Source organism: Watersipora subatra, chromosome 9, assembly GCF_963576615.1.
Source record: "Watersipora subatra chromosome 9, tzWatSuba1.1, whole genome shotgun sequence".
Lineage (NCBI taxonomy): Eukaryota > Metazoa > Bryozoa > Gymnolaemata > Cheilostomatida > Watersiporidae > Watersipora > Watersipora subatra.
Genome location: NC_088716.1, coordinates 57,189,105 through 57,201,648, shown reverse-complemented (window position 1 = coordinate 57,201,648; position 12,544 = coordinate 57,189,105). Strand labels below are relative to the sequence as shown.

The 12,544-nt window shown below is 38.1% G+C and overlaps 1 protein-coding gene across 1 annotated transcript; it reads right to left on the bottom strand.

Annotated features, from left to right (window-relative positions):
* Positions 1-557: 557 nt before the first annotated feature.
* Positions 558-6,752, bottom strand: LOC137405267 (uncharacterized). Its single transcript, XM_068091494.1, has one exon. It carries the CDS (start codon positions 6,750-6,752, stop codon positions 558-560), a length of 6,195 nt encoding a protein of 2,064 aa, XP_067947595.1.
* Positions 6,753-12,544: the final 5,792 nt, after the last annotated feature.

Below are 12,544 nucleotides of genomic sequence, written 5' to 3'. Positions count from 1 at the left end.
AGATAATAAAATGTATGCGATAGATAGTAGATATTAACTTACAATTCCTGGTCTCTTCCAGTTTCAGTTGTCCAGAAATATAAGATATAAAGAAATAAAAGATAATATTTGTTTGCTAAATAACTGTTTCTTTAGCTTGAAGTTTATACCAACTTCTTTGCCCTAGAGGCAGCAGCTAAGTGACCTGCAGAGTGACCTGACTTTTTGGTCATGTTACCATGAATGGACAACAAAATTGTTGTTTGCCTGGTGAGGGCAATTGAGGACAAGAATGCAAAAACTATTAAAGTCTGTTGAAGCTATAACATCAATTGGCCTGATTCATCCCAATACATCGGAGGGAGGCGCTGTTGATGTGATAGCTTTTACAAAAGATTATCAAATGTTTCACTATGCAAGGAAGGAGAGAAAAAAAAATACAAAGTTAGACATGTACTCGGTCGTCGTAATGGTATGATAAACCGTATCTCTAGCGAAGCAGTTGAGTAACCACGTGATTATATATGACTAAAATATATTAATACTAAATATAACGAGAACTACTCTTCTACATAGCACTAAGCGCTGCCGCCCTGCTCCGACGCACCTGCATGGTACCCGCCGACTGGAACCAGTAAGGCCAGCCTTTGAACACTTCTAATGACTTTGGTGTCATTTGTCCCTTTGTAAATGTTGACCTTTTCATTTTGTTTGAAGTTTTTGTATGTCACTGACACACGACGGACTTTACCGTCTTTACTGGGAAAAACTTCTGAGACCCTAGCTATATGGTACTTTCCCCGAAGATGGTTTTGGTCAGCTACAGCTACGATATCTCCAGGACATAGGTCCCGGTGAGACTTGCACCACTTTAGTTGATGTACCATGGTTGGTGCGTACAACTCACACCAATACTTCCAAAATTTGTCGCTTATACCACTAATTACTGCAAGACGAGACAAGAAACTGTGGTCAGTAGACCAACCCCCTGGGTTAGGAGCTCTGGCTCGACCTAGAAGAAGACAATTGGGTGTTAAGACAGTTATCTCAGAGTCATCTGAGGGTACAACACCAATCGGTCTTTCATTAAGCATATTGGCTGTTTCTGAGCACAGTGTTAAAAATTCTGCAGAAGTCATTCTTTGTTCGCCTATTGCTAATTTGAAGCATCGTTTAGCTGACTTGATCAGTGATTCTACTGCTCCTTGGTGCCAGGGACTATCCGCTGGCCCAAAGAACCATTGTGTTCCATTATCAAGAGCTCTTTTATACAGAGAGTCATCTCTCAATCTTTTCCACACTTCCTTCAGCTCTTTTTCTGCCCCGACTAGTTGTGATCCAGGGTCAGAATATAGCTTTTCTGGCCATCCACGTACTGCTGTAAATCGTGCTAGAGCCAGAATAAAGGATTGTGTATCATAGCCAAAAGCGGCTTCTATGTGTACAGCTCTGCTGTAGAGATCTGTAAACATAATACCATAAGCTTTTCCGGTAGTTCGTTTCTGGACCTCACCTCTTATTGCAAAAGGTCCAAACAAGTCTACCATTACATGGTTGAATGGAGGGCTGGGCTTCAGCCGCTCAGCCGGTAGCGGTCCCATTACTTGTTCCAAAAGTTTGGGATCTCTAACCCTGCATTGCTGACAATCATTCTTGGCCTTCCTGGCAAGCTTAGAACCATGAGGGGTCCAATGTCTTTCCCTGAACTGGGCTAGCGTAGCATCTCTGCCCCGATGACCTGCCTCATGAGCTTCTTTCATGACTAGCATAGTGTACCAATGGTCACTAGGCAATAGGTGCTGCTGGTGTGGTAAACCAAACGGGTTATGGACTGTCCACCTCCTGCCTACCACCCATGTGCCATGGGAGTTTAGCTTAGGTTGAAGTCGTTTATACTTCCCATTAGCAGACAGTTTCAAATCATTCATTGTACTTTGAACGTTCTTGGTGATTACATCTTCAGCCTGGTGTAATATATCAGTGGTGATGTGTTGTGTCTGACCACCTTTGAAAGACTTGCTTCTCAGTGCACCAAGCACGCGAGCTAGTGTCCACACCACTTTCCTTGCTTTGCTGAATCTAGTGTATTCAATCAGCGATCTACTTTCTTTTGCTGCCTCTTTCACAGTAGCCGTTAGTACCACTCTATCACTTTGTGTACTATTAATATTTGCATATGATTGACTGGACCTTATATTCCAAGTATCTTCATCTGTGTAAAGAAAGTATGGTCCCTTCCACCATTCTGAGTTGGTGGTTAACTCTGCTAAAGACTTTGGTCTCGTGAGTATGTCAGCAGCATTTTCTTTGCCACTAACCCAGAACCAACTAGACATATTACCTTGAGTTGCTGCCTGAATTTCTCCAAGGCGAACTCCTTCGTACATTTTGAATCTTGTAGAGATTCCATTGAGCATGTGCAAGACAGTCTCAGAATCTATCAGGTGAACAACTTTCTCAAACGAGAATCGCAATTCTCTTTCCAGCAATTGTCTGGCCCTCTTTGACATCACAGCACCATTCAACTCCATTTGAGGCACAGAGAGCTTTTTCATAGGAGCTATTCTACTCTTGGAACATATAAGTCTAACAAAATATGAACCATCAGCCAATTTCCAGCGAATATAAGCTGCAAATCCATATGCGATTTCACTGCCATCTGAGAAGATTACTAAGAGAGGTTGGCCTATAGCATTACTTGGCTTGAGATATCTTTCGAATGTCATATCTGGTAGGTGAATGAGTTGTTCAAAGTAGCTTACCCAGTTTTTCCTCAGCTCATCTGGTATAGGTTCGTCCCATTTGAGACCTAGAGTCCAGGTATCTCTCAACATGCACTTTGCTTGCAGAGTGAACGGACTTACTAATCCTAGAGGATCGTATACTTTCATGACTTGCTCCAGCACTATTCTGCGCGTCAGTTTTAAGGGTATTGCTGCTGGAATTTTCTCTGCAGTGAGGTTTTCTTCTGTGTGCTTGCCCCTTTTCTTGCTAGAAAAGTTGAGATTTGAGCTGATGCTTATTTCATCTTCTTTTGGATGCCAGACCACACCTAGAACTCTGGTAGTGTGTCTTTCTCTCTCATCAGCGGGTGGTGTGTCAGCAGTAGTACGGGGAGCAGCCTCACCTGAAACCTGCCACCCTTTTACACGAAACCCCACCTTTGATAACACTTCTTCTGTATCTTTCGCCAGCCCTATCGCAGACTCCTTGCTGCTGGTTGAGTCTACAATGTCATCTACATATGTAGCATGTCTCAGGAGCTCAGCTACTTGTGGGTAATCGTTCTCAAATAGTGTAGCTGTTTTGTAGATAGCTTCACTACTAATGGCTCCAGCAGGTTTGTCTCCCATGTTTACTCTTTGAATTATGTACACATCAGGATCGCGATTGGAATCAAGGTTTCTCCAAAGGAAACGGTGGCAGTGTTGTTCTAACTCTTCTATATATATGGAGTTGAACATTTTGCGAATATCTCCTACAAAGGCTGTGTTATCCTCTCTCCACCTTAGCAAGATTCCAAGCAAACTGTTTAAGTATGCATCAGGACCTTTACCCAAGGCGGAATTGAGGGAGATTCCCTTGTAGGATTGGCTAGAATTGAACACAATTCTAACAGGAGTCGTTTCAGACTTGGGATTGTTGACAGCTAGATGGCTTATGTAGAACTTTGGGCCTGTCCAGCTATTTGCTTCCTCTTCGGTGAGTTTTCGAGCCACATTTCGTTCCACCATATCTTGTATTTGATCATTATATACCTTGGCCCACTGGCTGTCCTTGCTGAGAGTGTTCTCGCAACTTTTTAATGTTGCCAGGGCTGAAAAGTAGTTGTCTGGAAGTGTGTCAGGGTCCTTTATCCATGGATACTTTGTTATCCATCTTTTATTTTCTTCGTCATAGCAAAGGTTGGTTCGAATCAAGTCCAGCTCTTGCTGTTCTTGAAACGAATAGGTGTGCCCTATTATTGGGCACTTAGCACACTTGCATCCTCCACATTTGGGGTTTATTGCTGTGCCAAGTTGTTCTCCTTGGATGAAGGATTCTACTTCTGACATGCTTGTCTTGGTGACAGCTATGTTGCTTGTCATGTCAAAGTGACGAAGTTTTGTATTCGCAAAGTTTGTTGTAACTTTACTCACAGCACTGACATTGTAGGCATCACTACAGTTAGTTGCAACAGTTGTAGCCTCTGCTAGATGAGGGTGACTGCCCTGCAGGCAGATACCAAGCTCACCTTCCATTATGCTCAAGTGCTTTCCACTTTTGTAGAGTTCACGTTTAGGGTGCAGACCATAATAGTCATTGCCCAGTAGTATATCTACTGTCTCTGAAGCTCTAGAGAGCAGGCTAGTGTCAAGGTAAGGAAACAGGTTCCTTATGACCTCACCATTTAGCCTTGACACTGAACCTGTGATTCGGTCCATGCCGTAAGCTATGACTTTGACGGAAGACCCGTCAGGTGTGACTAGAGGTATCTCATATTGATGAGTTTCATACTTTGTAGTACATCCCCCCATAGTCACTACATCGAGAGTTACCGGACCTAAGCGCTTAGCTTTGATCAGTTTAGCAGACTGTTCTCTTATGTATGAACAGTCTGAACCACCATCGAAAAGAATAGTGGCTCTTGTTTGGGTACCAGATACTTTTGCCTGCATGATGGGCAGAAGACTGGTAGAACTACCAGCTGCGGCTTTATTAGCCGAGGCTGTCACTTGTGGTTTTTGTGATTCATTTCGCTCATTGGGTTTGTGTGATCCTGATTTTTGATCATGTTTGTAGTTGTTGGTATTTTGAGCAGTGGATCTACACATGAGGTAATGATGGTTAGTCTTGTGACATGTTCTGCATGAATCTTGTGCCTTACAATGCTCTCGTTTATGTTTACCAAAGCAACGGAAGCATAACTTTGCTTTTTTTAGAGAGTCAAGTTTATCAGACAAGGTCATTTTACAAAATTCCCTGCATTCATGGGTAGCATGTGTGACATGTGGTTGTGAGTGAATTGCACACTTAGAGTTGCTGTTGTTCTTATCTATTGTGGAAGTGGTTTCTACTTGAGCTTGTGCATGTAATGACTGTGTGTTTTTCCTACTTTGTTTGGGATTATCTTGCATTGCTTTCGGCGCACCCTTTTCAGAGGTCCTCAAGCAGTCATCTCTTTCATCTTCTAGAAATTCCATAAATGGTTGGAAAGGATGAATTTTGTTTTCTTGGGGTAGCTGTCTGTAAATCCTTCGCCAGAGCTTTCTTGCTCCAGCAGGAAGTAAGTCAGACAGGCTATCGATTTGATGTAATGTTACGGCATCTAGATGACCTATTTCTCCTAAGCTGCTATAGCACATTTCTATTTCATTAGCAAAGTTGACCACGCCATTGGAATCATTTTCAGCTATAGGTTTTAGTTTACTAAACTTTGTGAAGGTATCTTGAACAGTGTGACTTACATCACTGTATATAGAGTCTAACCTAGACCATATACGTGCATATGCATCAGGTTGAGTGGCAAATATAGCCTTGACATGTTCAGCAGCTCGGCCGTTTAGTGAGCGCTTCAAGGCCCAAGCTCGCTCTTCATCATTAGGATACTCACGCTCTCCATGTTTTCTCCATATAGCCCTAAACTCTGGCCACTCATTTCGATTACCGTTAAATGTTGGAGGCGGAGTTTTTTTGAACTTTGTGTATTTGCTGTTGCAAAATTGTTCATGTGGTGCCTGTGCATGTACTTGTTCATGTATTGACACTTGATTTTGCATTGGGGGTGCGCGTGTGGAATTATCTAGTGCATTTACTTGAGCATTGCCTGAAATGCCAAATGTTAAGGTTTGCCTACTTGCTATTGGGTGCAATGTACTAGATCTGATTGGTGAGCTATAAGCAGAAGTTACTGATGCAGCTCTATTGTAAGGTGAACTCAATGCTGGAGTTGTATGATCGGTCAAACTGTATGAACTTATAGGCCCATTGCCTATTACCTGTGCTCTGACACTACTTATGTTCTCGGGCTGGCTTGTTATGTCCGCGGATACCACAGGTGGCCGATCCACAGCGCGGTCAGACTCAGAACCACTGGTCAGAGAGGCATTACTTGAAGTTGGGCGGTGTACCGCAAGAGAAGAGTTCTCAAACGTACTTGTTCGCGTTGTTTCGCGCCCCCGCTTATGTAACAGTTGTCTAACTTTGTATGACCTAACATCTAATTCACAAACATATGAATTCATTTCATCTACTAACTCGGAAAGTGATAACACAGGTGTAATTCGAATAGAAAAACCTCTAATGCTCTCAGTAACAACACTAGTTTCATCTAAAATGCCTCTAATGCTTGCTACATTATCATCAGTAATGGCTTCAGATTTACTCAACAATTCATCTAAATCCCTCAACACAGTTTTGAATTTAGATACAATAGGTTTGCTTTCATTTGTCAAAACAGTATTGGCTAGCTTGCTTTGTAGGCTATTATACGACTGTAAAGCACTGTTATATACTTCTTCTACTGCCGTCTGGTAAGCTGCCAGGTCTAAACCACCAACTACTTTGTATGAATCATACCTTCCGTCCTCAGTTGACACAAATTCTTCATAGATTAGCTGACATACCGTGAAGTCATCATATGCATTGTGTAAGGCCTGGTGGTCAGCTTCTAACTCACTTAGGTTGCTGGTCGACTTTAGCTTTCTATTCAGACTGTTAGCAGCTGTTGTCACTTTGCTTCTGAGTTTAGATCTCTGTTCTTTCAAAGCTTTGGGGTCATTCTCTTCAGCCATTATGATAACTTGAAACCGCTAGGCCAAAGTCCTAGAATTGGTACTGTTTCCGGACCATATTTACTGGATTGTGTTGGCAACAAAGCAATTGATTGTATTTCATTGCGTATATTATTGTACCCTGTAAAATTATAAAAGCAAGATGTACTAAAAGAAATGATAGCAAAACACATAAGTGCTTGTAAATAAAATACACAAAACAATAAAACAGAGTACATTGACATGTGGTTATATGATTGATTATATAATAGGCATAAGGCTAAAAGCTACACTTCCTTCCTTGCATAATGAATGTAGTACATTGTGATACAATACAAGCATTTAATAGCAAAATATGCATTAAAACTTTAAAACAAACTCAAAAGATAATAAAATGTATGCGATAGATAGTAGATATTAACTTACAATTCCTGGTCTCTTCCAGTTTCAGTTGTCCAGAAATATAAGATATAAAGAAATAAAAGATAATATTTGTTTGCTAAATAACTGTTTCTTTAGCTTGAAGTTTATACCAACTTCTTTGCACTAGAGGCAGCAGCTAAGTGACCTGCAGAGTGACCTGACTTTTTGGTCATGTTACCATGAATGGACAACAAAATTGTTGTTTGCCTGGTGAGGGCAATTGAGGACAAGAATGCAAAAACTATTAAAGTCTGTTGAAGCTATAACATCAATTGGCCTGATTCATCCCAATACACTTACAATCGATAATCAATCAATCAATAAACAATCAATATACAATCGATAAAAATTTGCAAGTAGAAAACTCGCTTGACTTGTAGGTTTTCGTTACTTCTATCTTGCAGATGATGCAAACTTGCGGATTAACCGCGTCATAGAAACATCCCTGATAACCGAAATGCATAAATAAATGATATAAATAATAAATTACAAATGATAAAGTAAATAATAGTGTTAATAATAATAATATCTCGTTAGGAATTTTTATCATACAATATTCCTTAAAGGAATGTATCATGTTCTTTATTAGTGAGCTCAGTGGCTCGTGTTCTTTTGTTTCATGTTTTCCTAGAAATATATTAGTTTTTGTTAAGATAAACTTATATTCATAAAAGCTGAAGTTGTCTACTTTTTTTTATTTAAAACTGGCAGCTTAAAACAATTGAAGTAAATTCTACCGCTGTTAAAAGTTAAAAGTAAATGACATAAATATATGTTGTTACGCAAACTATTCTATTGTAATAATATCGCAAATTGTAAATGACACAAATAAACATCAGTAAGTTAACATAACTTATAAATATAATGTAAGTAACCTATTACAGGCTTTACAAGTTCTATGGCAAACATTACAGAGCTAAACACCCAACTAGAGTTGATGTGCGCAAATTATGTAATTATGTGCTCAAGGTCAAACCAACTCCACAACATCTTTTAAGCTATCATATCCCTACTCGTCAGTCCTCCAGGTGTCACTGTAAAAGATTGAGTGACACATTTGATACACGCTGCCACACAGCTCTGATAAGCAACTCACTATTTTATTCTTTCTTTTATGGACAGCAACCACCTTTATTATTTTACCACAATTTCTATTATCTCATTGGCTTCATGCATTGCTCGTAAATAAAGTTCATATTCATTCATATAAAACACATGACTATGTAAGTAGATGACAATAAGAACAACACAACAGCATTAAAGGTTTCACTGCAGAGATTTATTGTTAGAAATAATGATTTTTATTAACATTTAGTAAATAATAATTGTCAAGAGATATATTATTGAATATATTATAACATATAAAGTTGAAAGTACACAACAAGGCTAAAGACTATTTACAAATGTCAGAACTGACATGTACATGTAAATAGCTATTTGCTTGTTTGTCTGAGGTGAGGTGTCCACAAAGTTCTGTATTTAGTGGTAGAGTAGATGCTAACTGTGATTTATCAGTATTTGATCACAAACTCTGCCTTCACTGCTTTCATTAAAAATACCTGTGCTCATATAATATATAATATAATGATATATATACTAATATATCATAATATCATATATCATTGTTATAATAATGTAAATATTATAACAATATGTAATATTACTGAACATAGAAAGTTCATCTTAACCCTACTTTTGAGTGAGTTTTCAAATCTTCAAAGTATTGCAAACAACTATAATATGTATTCAAGCACCTTTGGAACAATATTGTTGGATATATTTCTTTCGAGAATATGCTATAAGAGAGAAGTTTTGAATCCCACTGCATAAAGTCAAGAGCAAACAATCGAGAACAGAGAGGAGGATGACAAGTTATCAACTTTCAAGAAGTTGTGTCGACACAATCTACCGCAGCCAGCCAATCAGCTTGCCTCAACCTGATAACATTATATCGTCTCCCATTGTCTCGTGGGAAAATGATCTTACGACAAAAAGCTTGCCTATAACTTTAAACATGCGGTCGACCTTGAAGCTGTTTTTTATCAAAGAAACCTTCATACAGTCTCAAAGTGTGACATTGTAACAATTTGTAAGAATTTGCGCTCATTAAGCCCTTGGCACAATTCTATTGCTTATCAGCATGTTTCAGATATAAAACACATGTTTGCAATCTGTCCCAAGTCAAAGTGCACTGTTTAGGGTATGAGAAATCAATTTTTCCCACACTTACTGCGTCTACGAGCACGCGACTTAGGGGTTCTATGTAAACACGGCTTCTCAGCTGAGGCTGGGGATTACTTGTAAGCTTCTACTGTAAATTTCTATGAATAGCTTTACTTAGCAGTCTACATGTAACTCTTTCCAAATTGAGAACAGATTACCATTTCACTGCCATTCATGTACATATTTGGCTTTCGGCCTACTGCCAGCCATTTTACAGAAAACTGCCGATTTGGCTGCATGATATGTACACAATTTCTTTCAATTTCAAACTCTATCTAGAACATTTTTGTTATATATTTTATGTTGCCAACAGGCTAACAAACAGAGCTATACAAAAATTCAATGTATCTATACTATGTGCATTGCTAAAGCTATGTAAAGCTTCAATTGCTGGAAAGCTATTGCGATACTCTACAATGTTCCTTAGTTTTACAAAACTATTACTTTCAACACCGTCAGATTCGGTGCGGTCACTTTCATTGTCTGAATATTTGTTTCATTCTTAATATAAATCGGCTATAATTTCATCAGCAAAATTAATTTTGTTTCTAACATGGGAGGTACTTGCAGAAATCATGTTACAATTAAAAAGTTTGATTATCGGAAAAAAATGTTCGTTTTGACTTGGAATTTCCAAATAAAAGAATAGAATTTGCTTCACGAATATAAATTAATTTTTCAAAACATTGTTCAGGCAACACTCTTAACGTCTTAAAGATATTAATGATCGTTAGTTGCGTATCATTAGTATTTAGTTACTATGCAACCACAGCAAATTTGACAAAAAAGCATCTACGGCAGTTGACCATAGAATTCGCATAAACTCGCATATGGCTGTGAACGAGTTAAATTGGTCAAAAAGGTTTAAAAGCACAACAAATAACACACAGCATAGCTCTATGGGCATAGTTCTATGTGCATTACTTTATGTGATAAAGTGCTGACACCCTTTACCATGTCGGGGCTATAAAATGTCCTCATTATTGCTGCTGATCCTTAATTAAGTGAATGTAAAAGTTGTCCCTCTTGCGTTTTTAACTTTATTTGCCATTGATTTCATCTCTAAGAGGAAAGACCTTTTAGAATGATCTGTTAAGAACATAGTTCATACAGAAGAAGAAAATGTGACAACAAGTTTATTTTTATAATTAATTGCTTTAATTATTATTATTCATTTTATAAAAGCAGATTATATATTTGCTCATATAAACAGAGCTAGATACCGTTTGAGATAAGCTGATATGTTGTAATTAAAATGTCTTCTAGAGCGCTTGTTGAGATCTCTTTGACGTTACTAGCTACAACTTTCCTTAAAGTTGAGTCAAATTAGACTTGGGAAAGTTAGAATGATTTGCCACATGGTGCACGACGGTGCCTCATTTGAACCAATCTAACCCAATCTAACTTTGGCTAGTTCTCGACCAATAATTAAATTCTAGTCACTCAATTTCACGTCAATGTACCCAGAGAACATTTTAACCCATAAACAAAGCAAGCTAAATGTGAACATGCACGTCAAGCTTTTCGTAGACAATTTACAGTAGTTAGAGGAGCTCGTGATCGTGAGTATTGCTAGTCAGGTGACTGAATAGCATTAGGCTTCAAACTAACAGATTTGTCATGTATGGCCTATAGAACCTGACTGGGATAGCCACAAGCTGCAAACAACTCGTGATTCTGAGTGACAACGCGGCATTATGATTGTTTGTCCAAGGAGTGTGCATTGCACCTAATCGGCTATCGCGAACAATAAGTTTATGATCAACTAACTGCACATTTGAAGTGTTAGCTGGTATTACTTCAACCTCTCCTTGCTAGCACACACGTGTAAGATGCTGGGAAAAGACTGGAGATGTTTAACTTGGAAATCTTTAATGCAATCTCTCACTTTTCTTGGTTAATCATTGCTTCCCCCAGTGAGCGAAAGAATATAATAATAAAATATTAATAAAAATAAAATAAAAATTAATAAAGTTATCTTTTATAAAGTCACTGTAAGCATTTATCTTTTTATGTAGGATCAAAGGGCATGAGTGTTTAAGAACCATGATGAAGGGTGTCACAGGTGGCACTTTGACTCTTCACAAAATGTAAGAGGAAAAAAGCGAACTGTGACAGTTTCTAGTCCAATGACTCTCGTTGATGGATCTCACTGGGTCAGAGTATGAGAAAGATTTATGAATTCTCTATATTTTGTTCATTTTTATACATTTTTGTTAATTGAAAACTTTTTTATTGAATATTTCTGCTGCACGAAGTACTGAAGTCAAAAAATATAAACCACAAATAGCAAGATATTATTGTATTCAGAATTTACAAAGTTTTTACTTATTAACTCATAATACAGCTGTGATAATAAACCAATCAGGTCGTCTACCGCATTAAAACATTTGCTTCATCAAAGTAAGCACTACTCTTTGGCAAAGACAATAAAGTTAATTCATAAATAATGCTACTGAGTAATAGCATGTTATCACCAACTCTTTAGTTTAGCAATCATGAAAATTCTCCCTACTTGTATTTTAGATCCAGTACACTGATAATCTATTAAAACAATAGTTTTCCTACCATTAGCACTAATGTTGAAGTCTATCGATCAATCGTTTAATTGCTCTCAGTATTAGTAACTGGAATGCTACGATGTCATAATTGGCAGTTGTAAAATCAGTATAACACATACCTAGCTAAAACTAAAAGAGTGTTTAGTCACATGTGAATTGGTTTTGAATATAAGTTATTTTATTCAGAATAAGAATGGATCTTTCTCACAGCTATAATTGCTATAAATAGGTTTGTTGTTCGCTTGTTATGGCTGTTAATTGGCTATTATTAGGTAAGTCTGTTTGCAAGCATCTCTCTACAGTCGTAAAAAGCTCCTTCATTTGTCCATGGGCTTTTTCTGTAAACCGACTGAAAAAGCTAAGGCTTCCATCTTGAACAAAAGACGTGTGCTAAGCATTGTATAATATTTCAGATGAGAACTTTTGCAGTTGATTTCAATTGAGACGATTTGAAATATACTAAGGAGTTACTTACTGCAGAGCAGATAACTCTTAAAACGTTAATAACATTTTTAGACTGAGTTCTTTTCTGACTGTATAGAGAACTCCCACAGTCTGAAACGCTAAATTATGATCACGTGGCATCGAAGTGGCCATATTGGGATT

Excerpts from the sequence above, each read along its gene's own strand:
- LOC137405267 (XM_068091494.1), bottom strand. The coding sequence starts at position 6,752 with ATGGCTGAAGAGAATGACCCCAAAGCTTTGAAAGAACAGAGATCTAAA.